General features: G+C 42.8%; 1 protein-coding gene across 1 annotated transcript in view; it reads right to left on the bottom strand.

Moving 5' to 3' along the window:
* LRRC8C (leucine rich repeat containing 8 VRAC subunit C) overlaps positions 1 to 20,130 on the bottom strand; it is a 35,348-nt gene that overhangs the window by 5,530 nt on the left and 9,688 nt on the right. Inside the window, exon 2 of the mRNA XM_083359322.1 lies at positions 3,802 to 3,943. Within this exon, the coding sequence (XP_083215448.1) occupies positions 3,802 to 3,939 (138 nt within the window). The 5' untranslated portion in view covers positions 3,940 to 3,943. The remainder of the gene's footprint in view (positions 1 to 3,801; positions 3,944 to 20,130) is intronic.

Raw genomic sequence — 20,130 nt, 5'->3', positions numbered from 1 at the left:
CCATGGTAGCCATGCCGAAACACAACAGAAGGCAAACCAGTGCCTCAGGTAAAGGAGCACGGTAGAGTGCTGTCAGACACAAGCAATAGAACTACTCATGAACAGTCTCAAATAAAAACTCGGGAATGGTCAGATAAGGCTTCAGGGATTTTGTGCTGCTTTCTGCACTACAAGGACTCTCCCCCACTCTTAGCACCTCTTTCCAGTCTAGCTGGAGATTCCACAAGATCAGAAGAAGACATCTGGATGTCTAATCTAGGTAAAGTTAATTGGCATTAGGATCTTGCATTCAGAGTTTTTATTTAATAGTATTTCTATCAAATTCCACCCCTACTCTCTATACAGAATGGGACAACTTGCCACAGCCAACTCACTGTGGCCAACTCACCGCAGCCAATTTGTTGCAGGACAACTTGCCACAGCCAACTTGCTGTGGGATAACTTGCTGTGGGACAATTTAACAATTCCATTTAATTATTTAAAATAAATAAAAAAATATTTTAATCTCTGCCATTCACATTTCATTCTGTCCCTCCTTTTGCATCCTTTATTTAATGATTCTGTTCCACCATTTCTTTTGATATTAGCGTAACTCTTATCCTGCGGTGAGTTGGCCAGTGAGTTGGCCGTGGCAAACTGTCAGACCCCTCTCTATATGCTTGTGGTTTCCACTACCTCCCACTCCCACAAATAATTTTGTTCACATCTGGGAAACAATTTACAGTTTATTTACATAAACTGACTGGGAAAAGCAGAAGTAGGAAGATTAGTTAGCACTAGGCCTCTGGCCAAGAATACAGGCCTTTAGAGTCAAGTATTTTGGTCTTGCATATAACTGCTACTGACTGCCAATTCAAGAAAGACAGAATGTAGTATGTGTGGAAGGAAAGAGAGAATAAGATTAATGCCATATATAGCATTTGAATGCTATTTGTATCACAGAAATTAAAAAATTGTTATGTTCCAGAATTTTCTACTTTGTTTTTAATCCAAGGAAATGAATTCCAGTAAGAGAGAAAGAGGAAACACTCTGGAATATACGGAGAACTATATTTCAATATAAGGCAAAATTCACAACAGTCAGTGCAAAAAAGGCAAATTTATTATCTAGATGACTTTGTCTTTGCAGAACTTTACCTTCAAAAGACTATATTCTTTGCCTCTCAGAAAAGTATTTTAAATCTGGAAGAATTCAAGGATATTTGGCAACAATGCACTCAGAACTTTTAAGATTGCTACTATAACAGGTTTAAAACAGGAGACAGAAGGGAAAACAACCAAAAATCGGGCCACTTTGGATATTGATTTTAAAATGACAGGCTACAAGAAAGATATTGGCAAAACCGTTAAACAGGACAAATGAAACTGGCTGATCTTTTAATAGTTAAAAAAGACTCACAAATAATAGATCAGAAGAGTTATTTGGATATGTGGATTTCAACTTAGAAAAATGACTTGGACAATTTTTTATTGTGGATTTACAAAAGATGTGTTATATTTATAAAGGAGTTTGTGAGAAAAGATAAAGAGAGAATGAAAAGAAACCAGCTACTTAAGAAGAATAAAGATCAAGACTTTTAAAAGCAAAAAGAAGGCTCATAAAGCTGATCTTTACAATCAAGGATTTATATGTGTGTCTGCAATTTTTTTTGTTATTTTTAGAGTGATAAGCTTATGTTAAAATTGAAGCAAAGTGTTGAGCTTGTGAAGGAGTTTCTGAGAGAAAATATAGAAAAAAAGAAATTAATTTGTGGGACAATATTTAAAAGAATTAAAGATTAAGTTTTTCAATATGTTGTTTTAATGGAATTTTTCTTAGGTTTGAATGACAAAGCTTTAAGGATTTCTTTGTAGAAATGAGATATGATATGAGAAGGGACTTTTGAGGTATTTTTAGAGAAAATTATGAATTACTGGGTTAATTAAAGGAAGAACTCTTTTAGGAAAGGAAAGGAATTGTTTTACTTGTGTGTGTGTATGTGTGTGTGTCTGTATTAGTAACTGAATGGATTCTTGCTGATTGAATAATGAGGCTATATTATTTTTAATAGATAACAAATGAAATATGGGGTGAAGAGATTTTTGGCTTATCTTCATATCTGTTCCAATCTAAAGTGACTTATAAGTGGAATGTGTTTTTTCTTCATAAACTCCTACGTAATTGTTTTGTAAATCTTTTAATACAATCTTTTTCCTTCCTTCAAATTATTTTTTTTCTAATTCTTTAAAAATAAATTTAAAACAACTTATGGCCCCTCCCCTTCCCAAATTAGCACATACCAAGAGCATGAATCTTATTAGTTTTGATCTAAAGATTTAGATCAAAAGGAAGCTATCAGGGCCAAATAAAACTGTATTTAATGAAATTAAATTAAAACAAAAGTAAATATTTATTTACTACCTATGTATTCATTAAGTAACTTTTTTGTCATGCTGGATTTAATCATGTAACAATTTTTACAGAGTTGTTGGGGTTGCATACAAAACCTGGAGCTGCAAACAACTCTGGGACCTCAAGCCATATACTTGAGAATCTTTTCCAATGTACTACAAAGGTGCTGGTGCAGTCTATGAGAGCACTCCATTTGGACACACACGTAACTGTGCCAAGGATTTGTTATATATAGAAGAACAAGCAGAGCTGGGGGGCAGAGTTAAACATGTCATCAGTTTAGAGTCCTTGTGTTGCCACAAAAGATCCAAGTCTACCTTCCTATGAATTGCACTGGCCCTTATGTAGTGCCAATTAGTGCTGATTGTTAGTTCACTAGATTATTGTGTATAGGCTTCAATAAATTGTTTATGTTGCAATCTACACAATGGTCCTGGTTGTTTGTGCTTGACTTGGATAGTACCAAGTTTATAAAGATCTATAATAATTTAAAACAGATATTAAACTGGAACTATTAGCTGTCAAGTGTAGAGTAGAAAATCAGACCTTACATTAATATGATAATTAAATAAAAAGATATTTGTTAAAGCAAGGAATCAGGACTATTTGTAAAGTTTCAACATAGATTTATTCAAATCTATACACAAGAGTCTAGTCAACTTCCCTCCGCCCTGTGCGCTCCCACAGAGAGGGCCTCCTCAGGTTGCCACCGATCAGAGAATGTCGATTGGTGGCCCCCAGGGGGAGGTCCTTCTTTGTGGGCGCCCCGGAGCTATGGAATCGGTTGCCGGTTGAGCTCCGGATGGCGCCCGATCTTCGCTCCTTCCGTCGCGATCTGAAGACATTCTTATTTGAACAAGCCGGCCTGGCCTGATGGGGGATGGTTTGGGTTTTTTATTCTCATTTTATTATATGTATTTATTGTTTTTAGCTGGGCACGTTTAATTCTTTTTTTAACTTTTTTATTTTTGTATTTTTATCTATCTGCCCTGTTCACCACCCTGAGTCCTTCGGGAGAAGGGCGGTATATAAATAAAATTATTATTATTATTATTATTATTATTATTATTATTATTATTATTATTAATAATAATAATAATAGTAATAGTCAACTAACGGTTAGCACTAAATTGGTGCTAGATAAGGATTGAAGATGCTAAACAACATCTATAACTCCACCCCCACCAGCTCTGCCTGCTCTTCTCCTACATCATATTACTTAAATGACCACATGTGATCTTGGAGCCCACTACTCCAAAAGTTGACTAATACTACTGCAAATTGGTCTGCTATGTTACTTGAACAGATGAACAAAATGTTTTTTTTAACTGACATTTAGAATCTGAGACACATCACAGTCCTGTTTCTATGCTATCATTAATTTTTAACTTGGAGCCCTGTTTATTTACCTGTAATGTGCAACCAAACACACCAACCATCAACATGGCAACAGAAAGATAGTCTGTAAATACATCCCACCATGGCTTCAAAACACGGAAGGCTGGCTGCTGTTCAGAGAACTGACGGAATTCAGTGACAGGAATCATTGTTCTGAAATAGAACAAAAGGGGAAATGTGTGAAATGGTTACTTTTTTAATATGAAAAATATGCATTACTGTTTTATTCAGTGCAATCTTAACATATATACGTAGAGTCACTCAGTCTAGACAACATTTTCTAAAACTTGGCATCTTCAGAGGTGTGGATTTCAATTCCCCAAATTCTTAGCAGTGGTGATATTGGGGGATTCTGTGCGTTGAACACTATACATAAAGAGAGAAGCCAGGGTAGAAACAGGGTAGCCTAGAAGAGGTGATGAACTATGACAGTATTAATATTTCCCATTAGGGAATGATTGATTGCTCAATGTCTCTTAAGGAAGGAATTCATAATCGTAATAGTAAAGTTGGAAGGGACCTTGGAGGTCATCTAGTCCAACCCCCTGCTCAGGCAGGAAACCCTACACCATTTCAGACAAATGGCTGTCCAGTCCCTTCTTTAAAACTTCCAGTGTTGGAGCATTCACAGCTTCTGGAGGTAGGTTGTTCCACTGGTTAATTGTTCTAACTGTCAGGAAGTTTCTCCTTAGTTCTAGGTTGCTTCTCTCCTTGATTAGTTTCCATCTGTTGCTTCTTGTCCTGCCTTCGGGCGCTTTGGAGAATAGCTTGACTCCCTCTTCTTTGCGGCAGCCCCTGAGACATCAGACTCTGCTTCAAACCTGGATGTTGTTTCCATGACTAGCTAATCAAATCAGGAATCAGAACATCTATATTCCAATCTGTCTCACTAGGCTTCTACCATCAACCTCTTCTACCCCTTACTTAACTTACAAATTCAAAATTCTGTTTTCACTCCACTGACCTGCCTGAAGTACCTCACTTCAGAATCAACTGCCAGCCCAACAGGGAAGACTTCTATTAGTCATTTTGGTTGCAAGCCAAAAGTAGAAGTAATAAATGCTAGATAAGGATCAACCGCAAATTTATAGGCTAGTTGTTTTCTGCCAATTCAAAAATGAGTGAATAGTAATTTAAATCAGCATCGGGGAAAGTCCCAGACTCTTCTTGCCCACTGACAACAGCTATACGGGAAGAAGACAGATCAGGAACATACAGGACAATCAAATAAGTTAGAAAGGATGGGAGATTCTTGGAAATACAACTGACGACTGAGCAGGAGCAAAGGGAAAGGAGCCAAGATAATAAAAGCTTGGGACCCACTCATTAAATCACAATTTGAATAGGTCATAGCTGTCTGTGATCAGACAGAGAACTAAGTCTTAAATTATGTTTTTCAAACTTCAAATTTGCATCCTGAGCTGTTATTTTAAAATCTATCAGATAAATAAAATTTTATCTATTTGGTATATAAATAAAATCTGGTCAAGCATTCTGACAGAATTAGCTATATAGAAGAACAGCAGGATCCTTTTATACTTCAAATGTTATTTCTGTCCCAATTAACTTGAATCTTCATAATTTTTTTTTCAAGATTACATTACACTGAACTCTCCGACTGAGAGGGTGTGTTGTCCTATGTTGTGCCATGTGTTTATGAAGTAGTTGCTTTGTTTCCCCAATGTACAGATCTGCACATGTCTCATTGCATTGTACTGCATATACCATGTTGCTTAGGTGGACAAGCTTCTGCCTTACTGTATTCTTGGGTTTAAAATGTGCACATATGTTGTGTTGGTTGAAGATCCTCCTGAGCTTTTCAGACCAATGGGTGAGAAATCTGTCCCAAACAGAAAATAATGTTTTTTAGCCAAAGGACTGAATTTTGCAGTAAGACCAGAACAGCTACCAATTGTTGTTCTCCTCACAGCCACAGAGTTCAGCCATCAGGAACAATAAACTGACAGAACCAGAGGCAGAACAATTAAGGATGAAGGTATCTGCAGCCCTCGCCAGTGCCAAAACACCCTCTTCCAACCTCACAATTCAAGAAAGGAGATCAGTGACATCCCTAGGAAGTTACCCAAACATCACCATCCTGCCAGCTGATAAAGATGCACAGTCATCCTGAACACAGATGACTACAAGGCCAAAGTGAAGAGTCTTCTGAAGGACACTGCTAAAGAGAGCCCACCAGCAGTTACAAGAAAAAGATCACTGATTTCTTGCAAGACGTACTGAAGGACAACGCAATCTACAAGCCACAATATTGCTGTCTTTACCTTGGGGAAGCTACCCCATGCATATACGGATTCCCCAAAATTCACAAAGAGGGAGCTCCACTCAGACCAATCGTCAGCAGCATCAACTCTGTCACCAACAACACTGCAAAACCTCTAACCACCTTATTAGCTCCTCTAGTTGGCAACACCACAAATTATATCAATAATTCACAGCACTTTGCCAGCAAGGTTTGGAAACTAAAACCGGGTTGAGACCATGGTTTCCTATGATGTGATTTCCCTCTTCACCTGCATTCCAGCAACTGAAACTGTCACGGTAGTGAAGAAACGACTGCTGCAAGATAGCACCTTTGGTGAACAGAACCAACCTCAACCCAGACCAAATATGTGCCATGCTGGACCCTCTGCCTGATCACTACCTATTTTAAATACAATGAAGGTTTCTACAGAGAAAAACACGACTGCATCATGGGTTCGTCTGTGTCCCCCATTGTGGCCAATCTCTACATGGAAGAGGTAGAAACCAAAGCCTTAAACTCCTTCACAGGAATTCCACCCACTCACTGGTATAGGTACATGGATGATATTTGGGTCAAGATCAAAACACAGGAATTGGAAGTGTTCAGCAAACATATCAGCTCTGTGGCCAGATACATCAAATTCACGTGGGGAAATGTTAAGGAAAAGTCTAGCCTTCCTAGACTGTGCAATACACATTAAGGAGAACAGAAGCCTTAACACTGAAGTGTAGAGAAAACCCATCCACACAAATCAATATTTATATTTTGATTCTCACCACCCACCGGAGCACAAAATGGGAATTATTAGAACCCTACACCATCGAGCTGAAGGCCTCCTACCAGCAAAGATGGGAAAGAAAAAGAACTAAAACGTATCAGGGAAGCCCTCAGAAAATGTGGCTATCCCAACTAGGCCTTCATCAAATCCCAAAAAAGCAGGAGCTCCTCCTTAACAGAAGAGAACAACAAATGAAATAATCTTGTCATTCCATACGTTGCAGGACTATCTGAAAAGCTCAGGAGGATCTTCAGCCAACACAATATACGTGCGCACGTTAAACCCAAGATTACACTAAGGCAGAAGCTTGTCCACCCCAAGGATAAAACACCCAGAACATGGTATATGCAGTACAATGCAGTGAGACATGTGCAGATCTGTACATTTGGGAAACAAAACTACTTCATAAACGCATGGCACATCGTAGAAAAACAAACCCATCAGGACAAGATTCAGCAGTCCATCTGCATTTAAAAGACAAAAGCCACTGTTCTGAAGACAGCAAATTCCACATTTTGGACAGAGAGGACTGCTGGTTTGAAAGAGGGGTCAAGGAGGCCATTTAGGTCAAATTTGAACAACCGTATCTCCACTCTACAGCACAGCCATTTCAGCAGTTCCAAGAAGGCTTCACACCCATTTGCACCACTCAGGTTACCTTGACACAGATAAACTTCCAAGTGGCCTCGACCACTCTCTAAAAGAATGTAAATGACCAGCTGTCTGCAAAGGATATAAGTCCTTCCATTCCCCACCATCCAGTCAAGAGCTGAAGAAGCTTCTTTGATGAGAAGTGAAATGTCTTCAAAGAAAAACAAGAAAGTCCAGTTGCCTCTTGAAAAACCAGCTTTGAGACATTTATCTACTGCACACTGGCAATTCAGGAATTACTCCTGGATAAGGGTTTGAGGGAAAAAGTTGAGTTGCAGTTAAAAATCGATCAGGAAGAACACAGAATAAGAGACAGTGGTTGTATAAAAAAAAATTCTAGCAATGGCACTAAATTCAAGTTAAACCCTATGCCTCCTCAGTTTGCTTCGAGCTAACTTGCATTATTAATAATTCCTATATACTGTACATATTCCTATGTACTGTGGTCTTGTTGTGACCACAGTACAGCTACATAACTCATTCAGATGAGTCCAAGTTATCAGGCTCAGCAGTAACCTCAGGTCTCCAGACACTTAATCTTTAATTCGGCTTTCAGACACAACTTAGCTAGGCAAGTCTCTTTACTGCAGACAAGTACACAACCGCAATAGATGTTTAAAATTTAGGATTACTTTTCAACCTTTCTGAAATGACAGGGTGCTTGATGGCTTTGAAAGATGGATGAGATATAAAGAGCCAATTTGTCTAGCCCAGGGGTAGGCAACCTCGGCTCTTTTATGACTCATGGACTTCAACTCCCAGAATTCCTCAGTCAGCATAGCTGACTCAGGAATTCTGGCAGTTGAAGTCCATGAGTCATAAAAGAGCCGAGGTTGCCTACCTCTGGTCTAGCCTATGAACTACTAGTTTCCATGTCTGCAGCCTCAGCTCTTGTACATAGTCATTATAGTATATTATACCATTTTGGCTAGTACTGGCCAAAAAATGGATTTAAATTTCTGTGAGGTTGCCCCTAGTACCCTTGCTATCCTTCTACATGCTGCTATATTCTCTCCAACAAGTGAGATACACTAGGATCTTGGCTGGTCAAAAATGGACTAAACCATGGTTTGCTATCCTTGCCTTCAGTCTGAAGGGGTGTTGTCTTACCTGAACACCTTTTCTCAGCATGATGACGGAGAATTCACGAATGGGTTAACTCTGTCTTCCTGCCCAATTAGACTAAGTCAGTCAAACTTGCCACGCCTCTCCTGGGCCAGGACACCTCCCAGTCATGACGAAGGCGAAGCAAATGACGACAGTCTGACGTGTTGGCTCCCATACCCCTGACACAGGACCTGACAGACACTAAGGGGTGGGTGTGGATTCTCCATCATCATGCTGAGAAAAGGCATTCAGGTAAGACAACGCCCCTTCTCCAGCATGATAGATGGAGAATCCATGAATGGGACATACCAAAGCTGCTCTGTCCCTATGGGAGGGAATCAGTCTGGGCCTGTGTCCCACCCTGTGGCACTATCTATTGCAGCACTCTCCAGCCAAATGAGGCGTCTGCGGAGGCAAACCTATCCAGTTTAAAATACCTCACAAAAGGGGAAGGCGAGGACCATGTCGCCGCCCTACAAATGTCTTCAATGGACGCTTGTGTCGCCCAAGCTGCAGAAGTTGCAGCACTTAAAGTGGAGTGAGCAGTGATACACCTGGGAACTGACAGGGAATGCGATTGGCACGCCCCTGCAATACAAGCCCTGATCCACCTGCCTATAGTGGAGGCAGAAACCTTCTGCCCCATAGTAAAGGGTTCAAAGGAAACAAAGAGGGCTTCCGACTTGCAAAAAGACGCTGTCCGCTTAATATAGTGGCGCAAAGCCCTGTGGACATCCAGATTGTGTCATTGCCTTTCCAAGGCAAGAGATGGATGAGGTCAAAAATCCGGCAAAAATGACATCCGGCGCTGTATGAAACAAGGTATTGATCTTAGGAATAAAGGAGGGATCCAATCGAAGGACCACCCTGTCAGCATGAAAAACGCATAAGTCCTGTCTGACAGAGAGAGCTGCCAATTCAGAAATGCGTCTAGCCGATGTGACAGCTATCAAGAAGGCCACCTTAATTGTCAAGAACCGCAGAGTACAGGTCCTGATGGGTTCAAATGGAGGAGAGGTAAGGGCCTGCAAGACCTGTGACAAATCCCAAGAGGGATACCAGTGAACCACTGGAGGTGTGGTGTTGGTTGCTCCTTTGAGAAATGAGCGTACCATAGGATGTTGAGCCAATGCCTCTGAACTGCCCCAAGTAAATACGGTGGAGACAGCTGCTACTTGTCAGCGGATGGTATTGAGCGCAAAGCCCTTGTTAAGCCCCTCGGGATAGTAATAGCCGAAAGATCTAACTGGTTCTTATCACACCAACTACAGAAACTCTTCCAAGTGGAGTCATAGATCCTGTTTGTTGTAGGCCATCCGGAGGCGTGAATCATTGTAATTACCTCCAATGAATAAGACTCATGTGTCAGGAGCAGCCGTTCAAGTTCCAGACAGTCAACTGGAGCCACTGGGGTCCTGGATGATGCAGAGCTCCCTGGCTGAGTGGAACACGATCTGAAGGAATCCTCCACTGGGGAGAAATCGACAGACTCACAAGGTCAGCAAACCATGGCCGTCTTGGCCAGTGTGGTACAACAAGTATCACCTCTGCCCGGTCTTGCAGTAACTTGCAGATGACTGCCAGGATCAGAGGGAGAGGCGGAAAGGCATACAGCAAGTCCCCGGGCCAAGGGCTGCGGAGGGCATCCGTCCTCACTGCCCCTGGAGAGGGGAACTGGGAGGAAAACATCGGGAGCTGGGAATTCGCCAGAGAAGCAAACAGATCCAGTACTGGCTGACCTAACCTCTCCGATATCTCCTCGAAGAGACCGGGATGCAGGCACCATTCAGAGTGAGCCACTGTCGACCTGCTGAGAAAATCCGCCTGCTGATTTGCCTCCCCCGAGATGTGCTCGGCCCTCAGTAATAAGAGGTTGGTCTCTGCCCAAGAGCCCAACAGTTGGGCCTCAGCCATAAGGGACCTGGAATGGGTACCCCCTTGCCGGTTCACATGGGCTTTTGCTGCTACGTTGTCTGTGAGGACCAGGACATGTTGTCTCGCCACCCTGTTGCGGAAGTGGCATAGGGCAGATGTATGGCTCTGAGCTCCAACCAATTTATGTTGTGCTTCAGGTCGGACTGGGACCACCAGCCCTGAGCCTACTGAGACCCTAGATGCGCCCCCCCAGCCAAACAGGCTGGCGTCCGTAGTCAGGGTGATCCGAACGGGTTCCTGGAATAAAGAGCCCCTGGCTACCACTGGCAAGGTCCACCACTGGAGGGAGCTTAGGGTCCAAGATGGAACCCTTACCCTTCGGTTGGAGGAGCTGGTGTCCAGTCTCTGAAACAGGAGCAAAAACCATTGCAGGCCACTGGAATGTATTCTGGCCCATGGGACTATTCCTATTCAGGAAACCAACTTCCCTAACAGTTGGGAAATAACGGCCAGGGTGACTACACGCTCCCTCTGGACCTGAAGGACCCTGACGGTCCTGAGATAACCGTGCCCAAATGAAGAAGGTGGGTTGTGGGAACTGTCTGGCTCTTTTGAAAGTTCGCCGAGAACTCGTGGTCCTGGAGAGTCTTGATATACAAAGCCAGGTCCGATTGAGCAGCCTGGAACGATAGGGACTGGATGAGAATGTCGTCCAGATAGCACTGGATGCATACGAGGACGGACCTCAAATGCGCGGTCAGTGCCACCAAGATCTTGGTAAACACTCTTGGGGCCTACTAAAGGCCGAACGGTAAGGCTCTGTACTGGTAATGGTGAGTCTTGTAACAAAACCTGAGGAACCTCCAGTGGGCAGGAAGGAAGGGAATGTGAAGGTATGCTTCCGTGAGGTCGATGGACGTCAGGAAATCTCCCATCCTGATGCTGGCCAAGATGGACTGCAGTGTTTGCATCTTGAACTTCTTGTATGCGAGGTGAGTATTCAGCCCCTTTAGATCGAGTATTGCCCTCCATCCTCCAGACGTCTTCGGAATGAAGAAGAGGATGGAATAGAACCATCTTCCTAGCTGCCTATCTGGGACTGGTTCTATGACCCTTATTTCTAAGAGGTGCTGAATAGCCTCTGACATGAGAGCCTTCCTGACCGCATTTTTTGATAGCGGACAAGGAATGAAGTGCTCTGGGGGGACGGACATGAATTCTAGGGACAGACCGCTCCTGATAGTGTTGAGGACCCAAGCATCTGTGATGGTGGTCTCCCATTTTTGAACAAACAACGTCAGTCTGCCACCAATTGAGGAGACAACTCTGAAGTCATTTAGACTTTCTGAAGGGACGGCCCCCCGTGCCTCGAAAGGGCCGCTTTACTTGGAATTGCGACCTGGGTCTGTCTCTGGTTCCCGGTCGAATTGATGGTCAGACCTGGGAGGAAAGAAACGGGGGGGGGGGCTGAGCAAACTCCAATCCTGACCCTGACCAGAAAAATTGTCTGCAGACATACGGGGTAGGCCGTCTATCTGCCCGTCTAAGAAGATGAGACATCACCTTACGCTTGTCCTTGTTTTCCACCAAATAAGGTGTCAAGGCCTCCCCAAAAAGCTGACCACCACGGTAAGGGGCAGCTGCCAAGTGCCACTTGGATTCAACATCCGCTCGCCAGTGTTTGAGCCACAGGAGTCTGTGAGTGGTAACATTGGAGGCTATGGCATTAGAAAAGAACCTGGCGGCATGTAGAGATGCGTCCTCCATGTACTCCAAAGCAGCCACTAACTTCGCTAAGTCCTGGTGCATTCAGACTTCCTACGGGGGGTACTCTGGCCTGAAGTTGGCAGAGCCAGAGAAGGGAGGTTCTGGCAAAGAAAGAGGTGGATGTGGCTGCCCTCACCACCCATGCTGAGGCCTGGTGGGTCCTGCGGAAGGAAAGTTTCCTGTCCTCCGCCTTCAAGATCTCAGCCATATCACCGGACACCGTGGAGGAGAAGAGTGAAGTCAGAGGTTCATCCACAGAAGGAACCTCTAGCACTTCCGACAAGGCCGGGTCAAGATTAAAGAGCTTCTTGTCCATCCCCGCTGGAGAGGGAAAAGTGCCAGGTGTTCCCCATTGCTTCTGTACTGTGTTGAGGAAGAGAGAGGGACAGGGCATGTGACTCTCAGTGACCACATGCTCTGAAAATACCGGCCTTGCGTCTTGGCTGGTGGATGGACCAGGATGGGGAACCTGGTCAGGACCAATCTTAGCAGTAGCGCCTGCCTTATGAAGCAGAGATTTAAAGAGCGCCAGATTGAATAGACCAACAAAGGGAGGAGAGTCCAGAGTAAGATCCTCATCCTCCAAAAGCGGCATTTCCATCAGGTCGTACTCCTTAGAAAAAGATACTCTGCTGTGAGACTGGGCAGGAGAAATAGGGTCAGAATATTCTGGTGCTCCCAACTGGGGGAGATAAGGCGGTGTCAGTGAGGCCACCGATTTGGGTGCATACCTTTGTTGACGTTGTAAGGCCAATCCCTGGGCGACCGCCTGGGAGGTCAGAGCCTGAAACTGCTACGGTGACCACACTCCCTGCACCTCTGAGGGCCGAAGCCCAGCTGCGGTGGGCGTAAAGGTGACCTTGGGCCTGGACTGCGTTGCTCTTGGGACTGGAGGCATTGGGGGAAAAATATATACGACCTGCTTAATTACTCAAAAGAGACGACTCAGCAAGATTTTGGGAGCCAAAATTACGTCTATTCTGGGCACAGACTAAGTCATGACTGGGAGGTGTCTTGGCCCAGGAGAGGCGTGGCAAGTTTGACTGACTTAGTCTAATTGGGCAGGAAGACAGAGTTAACCCATTTGTGGATTCTCCATCTATCATGCTGGAGAAACTCCTATTCTCATTACATCTGATCTTGTGTAAGTGTTGAAATTGGCACAATCTCCCTTTTCTCCTTCCCCCGAGATAATTGATTTTTCTGAAATATTACATAAAGATTTGGAAAGAACTTAGAAGTGGGTTACTTTGCAATCATGCCCAATAATCCATGTAGCTATTGTATAGGTATAGTCTGAAAACGGTCTTCTGCTTATTAGATATTTGAAAATATGATGAGCAAAAATATACGAACACGGTGCCCGTGAACAAGGTACAGGCATGGAACACTGAAGTTTGGGGAAAACTCTCTCACACCCTAGTTTGTTGTATAAAAATGGTACTGAAGACTTGGGAAGTACAGTGGAAATTTTGTGTGTAGGATCCCATGATGGCATTTTTTCAGGAAAATGTAAATTTTGCACAACATAAAAAATCATAGCACGGGGACATAATACAAACTGTTTGTCACATCATGAGGTCTCTGTCAAATTTGTGTACCCAGAGCATAGTACATCATTTGTACATAAAGATTTATAAATGTATGCTTCCCTAAAGGATATGGAAAGCCATTACTTCTGGCTTAATGCCTGAACTGATTTCAGAAAACCATATGGGAATAGTTGCTAATTCTATGGAAGTGGAAAGTTTTGAATCAACACCAAATTTATGATTCCACAGTATCAGGGGGCATAATTAAACCCATAAATGGAGTCAAAATTGGATTTTGACTCTAGGCAGTGGGTGAGGAGATTACATGACAAAATGTTCTTTCTTAACAGAGAAACAGAATGTGAAGGAAAAGTTGAGAGATTTTTATTATCTACTTTTTCTGTCTACTGTGTGTGAATCATAATAGGTCTACATCAGACATGTCAAACACAAGGCCCGGGGGCCGGATGCGGCCCGCGAAGTGGTTTCATGCGGCCCGTGAAGCCATCCTGGAAACAGTGAGGGAACGGCCCCCACTGCCTTGGCCCTGGCCCAGAGACCCTCCTTCTGCCAGAGACCCCCAGATCTGTCCCACTCCTGCCCAGGCCCCCATAGGCACCCTTGATGCAAATGATGTAGAGCTGGCCACGCCCACCCAGGAGGCCATAGGCACTCTAGCCACGCCCACCTAGTAGGCCACGCCCACCCAGGCCACACCCACCCGGCCCCCTGAGGGCAACCGCAATGCTGATGCGGCCCTCAATGAAATTGAGTTTGACACCCCTGGTCTACATAGAAGCAATCTGAAATAGAAACACCATATTATTCATTGTTTCGAAGGATTGGTTGGTTATTCTGTGCATTTAAAAGCTAAATGGAAGTCAAAAACCTTAAAGAGAAATATAACAATATTGATAAAACATTTATTCTTTTTGATTTACACTTACATATAGGACGTACTCCAGCAAGTATAAAATGCAGATGGAATTTCTGGTCTTCCTATTAGTATTTGTAGCAGTTTGCTGCCCAAACATACTTTTTATTGCCTATCTATCCCAATTCTCAGATCTTCCATTCCTAACCAAATAACCTCTAACCATTTTAGTATTACAATTAGTCTTAGTTTTGAACAGATACATTAATAATCACATTGTTGGCTAACACAAAGGTCATTTCCACTCTTGGGATTTAGAGCATCTCCTACAATTGTTCAACTATTGTGCCAAAATAACAACAGTGAAGCCAAGCTTTATATCACTTCAGTAATCTTTGGGTGGTGCTGTAAAGACACATAAATCACTAAGAAATGAGCTACATTTCTTAGAAACTTATAGAATCAGTTACTAAAAGGCAAATAGCCAGATTACAGCTTGAACTAATGTCAATGTTGCTTGCTGTGATGTAGTTCATTAAATGCAAATGCAAATCTTTGTCTCAGCATCTGGTTTATTTTTCAGAAGTTGCATGTGAAATCAAATGCTTCCATTTTTTTCCAGGATGCCCTACCAAATGATAAATGCTACACCATGCTAAGGCATCAGGTATAGTGCCAATTATAAGTGCAATAATGAACCAGCCAACACAATATTGCTACATCACAGTATTCCCTTATTTTATTAATACAAGACAAGCTCACTTTACAGTAATGTGCATATTGACTTATAATTCACAATGTCATCTAGAAAAGTCACTAGGAACAGCACTCCGAATGGCTTCCTGTATTAGTCTTAGAAATCATTCATCTTAATTATGGAGTCTTGTTTTAAAATTTATGGATGTGATTTACTAACTATACAGTAAAACATGTGTGACAGCCAAGGATTGCAATGTTTGAAGTGAATTTAAAGTGATAGTACCAATACCTAATGAAATGACATACAAATCAGAGATAAGCATTGTAACATGTAGATTTTGTAGATATTATTATTTACTAACTACAAATAACTAATAGTTATTTAACTATTAACTATTTTAGCTGGAAAAAGTAAAACCATTATTTCTTATTTGCAATTACTGTTTACTTCCTGTCTGCAATTGCTATTTCCTTTTGTTATTACCATTAATCTAACAATTTAGCAATTTAACTTCTGTATCTGCTTTATTTAGCAAAATGGTCATTTTTTTTCACTCTTTAGAAATTTTGGCTCTACAGTAGAGCCAAATAATATTATCTGCTATTATGACTGAAGGAGCTCTGTGGGATGATGAATATAAGAAACAGTGCTAGGTTTTGCAAGTACTTTCTGTTCAAAGCAGGATGATAAACGCTGGCAAGGCCATCTTGCTTTACAGACTTGTATGTTTTTTGCCAGCTTGTCATATATTTGATGAGCAACCCATTTTTGTTGATCATAACTAGGACATTCCCCAGTTTAAAAACATCAACATTAAATGACATAGGAATGTAAATGCTCAAAATACAAAAATGTATTGAGGGAAACTGGAAAGTTTTAAAAATGTGTCGAGGTATTATGATCAGCTTATTACTTCAAATTATCTATTTTTAAGCCAACAGGCTAAATTTTTCCCCTGAGAACATCAAAAAGAAACATCTTTAATCTCAGTTAGCATCTGAATACTGCAAAGACTCATAGCATATATCTCATTTGGCCAGCAGAGCAAAGCATTCCCCAAAGATTCAAGAATATTCCACTGACATAACATGTTATTTTCATATCAACCATTTGAACAATTTTTCAGCCAGACCATACTATCAGGACAATTTGCTAATTTGGATGTTTCCTTCTAAACATAAGTACTGCCTTATACAATACAAACATCAGAGAAACCTTGCACACACAAAAATTAGTATGAAAGCCAGAACATTTAGTACTTGACAATATTCGTTTCATGCTCTGCATTAGCCAATGGCATATTCAGGATACCAGAAGTTACAAAGAATTATTTTAGATAATCAATACCCATGGAGAAAGTTATTAAAAAGAAAACAGAACTAGACCTAAATTAAGGAATCCCAAACTCAATTCGCATTTAAAATCACACAGGACATCATCACTTTTCAAAATAATCTACCTCTCAAGCTATTATGAAGATTACTAGGAGGCAAGGGATGGGATGCAACATATTATGTATATATTTATTGCCCCTCTGCAATTTCATATATGTAACAGGTGGCCTAGAGAGATTTTTAAAAAATATTTTAATTAATATATATATAAACATATTAATATATATAAAATGTCACTGCCCCAAGCGATATTTTATTTATTTATTTATTTATTTATTTATTTATTTATTTATTTATTTATTTATTATTTAAATTTATATACCGCCCTATTCCCGTAGGACTCAGGGCGGTTTACAGGGAAAATTAAAATACATGGTATACAAAATTAAAATCAATTAAAACTATTAATTAAATCACAGTCCCTGAAGTTAAATTAAAACCCAATTAAATTAAATTAAATTAAAACCCCTCAGTCTGGGCCACAGGTCGGCAACCTGCGGCTCCGGAGCCGCATGCGGCTCTTTGAGCCGTCTCTTGCGGCTCCCAGCCGCCCGGTGCGCGCGCACCTCTTCCAACGGGCAGTGGTGCGCGCGCACCTCTCCAAATGGAGAGTGGCACCGCCCATTTGGAGAGGTGCACGCGCACCTCCCCGAATGGGCGGAGGTGCGCGCGCACCTCCCCAAACCTTTGGAGAGGTGCGCGCGTACCTCCGCGCGAATGGGCAGCGGTGCCGCTCTTTCAGGAAGCCCGCCGTGGCCCGTCTGTGAAGCTGCCGAAAGCGGCAGCTTAGCAGACGGGCCGCGGCAGCTTCCGCAAAGAGCGGCGCCCCTGCCCATTCCGAGAGGTGCGTGCGCACCTCTCCGAACGACCGGAGGTGCGCGTGCACCTCCCCAAACCTTTGGGGAGGTGCGCGCGTACCTCCGCGCGAACGGGCAGCGGTGCCGCTCTTTCAGGAAGCCCGCCGCGGCCCGTCTGTGAAGCTGCCGAAAGCGGCAGCTTAGCAGACGGGCCCGCGGCAGCTTCCGCAAAGAGCGGCGCCCCTGCCCATTCCGAGAGGTGCGTGCGCACCTCTCCGAACGACCGGAGGTGCGCGCGTACCTCCGCGAGAACGGGCAGCGGGCCGCTCTTTCAGGAAGCTGCCGCTTTCGGCAGCTTCCTGAAAGAGCGGCGCCGCTGCCCCTTCGCTTTCGGCAGCTTCCTGAAAGAGCGGCGCCGCTGCCCCTTCGCACGGAGGTGCGCGTGCAACTCCGGTCGTTCGGAGAGGTGCGCGCGCACCTCTCGGAATGGGCAGGGGCGCCGCTCTTTGCGGAAGCTGCCGCAGCCCGTTTGCTAAGCTGCCGCTTTCGGCAGCTTCACAGACGGGCCGCGGCGGGCTTCCTGAAAGAGCGGCACCACTGCCCATTCGCGCGGAGGTGCGCGCGCACCTCTCGGAATGGGCAGGGGCGCCGCTCTTTGCGGAAGCTGCCACGGCCCGTCTGCAAAGCTGCCGAAAGCGGCAGCTTTGCAGACGGGCCGTCGCCATCGGGCAACCGGGAACCGGTTCCATCTCATTTTTTAAAAAATGGCAGCCGCATGCGTCCGCGCATGCGCAAAAAACCTTTTTGCGCATGCGCGTGCATGGACACACGCACGCGGCTCCCTCTTTTTTTAATTTGTGATGGAACCGGTTCCCAGTGGCTCTTTTTCTTTTTTAGGTTGCCGACCCCTGGTCTGGGCCAACAGCTCTAAGAAGGTCCAAAGTGTGACATTTCCCGCAGGTCATTGGATGGAACAGAGGTAACTCTGGGTCAATTGCATGCTAGCCATGAACTCCTCAGTGGAGGAAACACTACTCAGTGTCTGCATCCAGGGTCACTAAATAAAATTTCTATTCATCAATAGTAACATACAGATTTCTCCAACTGAAGTCCTTAAAATTATATCATAATGCCTGCTCATGATAACAAATACCCGAGTTAGTTGCAAGCAAAGAACTAAAATGGAAATTTTAGTTCTATGCATCTAGCTGATTTCTCCAGGCACTATCCTCTGCAGATGCAAATTAATCAGAATATTTCAAAATCAAAAGGTCTTTTTATCAAGACCTTACCTTGTAAGAAATGTTAGTTTAAGATCACAGAGAGCTAAGAAAGGGCATGGTTGATTTCCTGAAATGTGGTTTTTTATATAAAGGATATGTGTGGGTGTCCGCGCACGCACGCGCGCACACACACACACAACCTGTCCTCTTACAACTTGCCTACAGCATTTTTCAGCACACAGCAGCCTTTACACACACAGACTCATGAAATAATACTTCGGACACCCAGTGCATTTTAAACATCTATTTTTTTAAAAAAAGAAATCTGGATTCCAGAGATCAGAAGAACAGTGTATTCCTCCTATTTGTGCTCCAAAGCAAGTCCAGCTGAGTTAGAATGAACTCATGCATAGAAAATGCATAAAGTTGTAGCACCAGTCGGCATCATGTTTGTTATTATTTCAGTTTTACAATAACAAATCTAGGAAGTAGACTGACCTGAGAGATGGTAATAGGCTAAAAGTTGTCTGGTGAATTCCACGGTTAAGTAGGATTTGAACCTTGGTTTCCTCTTCTAATATCTTAACTTCTACACCCAATTTCCTGTTCTCCAAATAAGTTTAAACTACAGTGTCTGCAATTATTTACAAGCTCTGAAAATTCTAGGACTGCAGATTCAACAAAACTGCAGACACCAGGTTGGGGGACACTTCTAAATAGAAAAACTCAATCGTGGGGCTTCTAATTTAGCATTTCTACAAATTTATTAGAATAATTTTCCCACTGAGCATGACATATTTTGGGGTAGGCTGCCCAAAAAAGTCATCCAATATATAGCAACTGTTATTTTTTCACAAATCATCCAATATATAGCAACTGTTATTTTTTCACAAATACACCATACTTTAATAAAATCAATTGCTTCAATTTTCTCATTCATCTCCTCCCTCCAATTGACATGCGTGTTTGTTGTTTCATCTGTGGATCTACACTGGAAATCACTTCTGATTCCTCTACCTTTTAATTCTGCAGTAATCCACCTTCTTAGTTAAGATAGGGAAATGAAAAGGGAGATCAAACGTACATTGCTCATCTGTTGGTTGAATTTTGGCATATTTTGTTGTTTAAAATCTGTTATTGTGGTTGCAAATAACAGTTTCCATGTTATTTGAATAAAAAAACAACTGTATTACTCAAATCATGGAAAATATACTGCTCAAAAAAATAAAGGGAACACAAAATAAGACATCCTAGTACATTGTGTTAAAAGTGTTCCCTTTACTTTTTTGAGCAGTATATAATCCATAGTCTAGTGGAGGGGTAGGCAACCTTGGCTCTTTTATGACTCGTGGACTTCAATTCCCAGAATTCCTGAGCCA

This window comes from Vipera ursinii, assembly GCF_947247035.1.
Source record: "Vipera ursinii genome assembly, chromosome: 3".
NCBI lineage: Eukaryota > Metazoa > Chordata > Lepidosauria > Squamata > Viperidae > Vipera > Vipera ursinii.
This window is presented reverse-complemented; position numbering and strand designations above follow the sequence as displayed.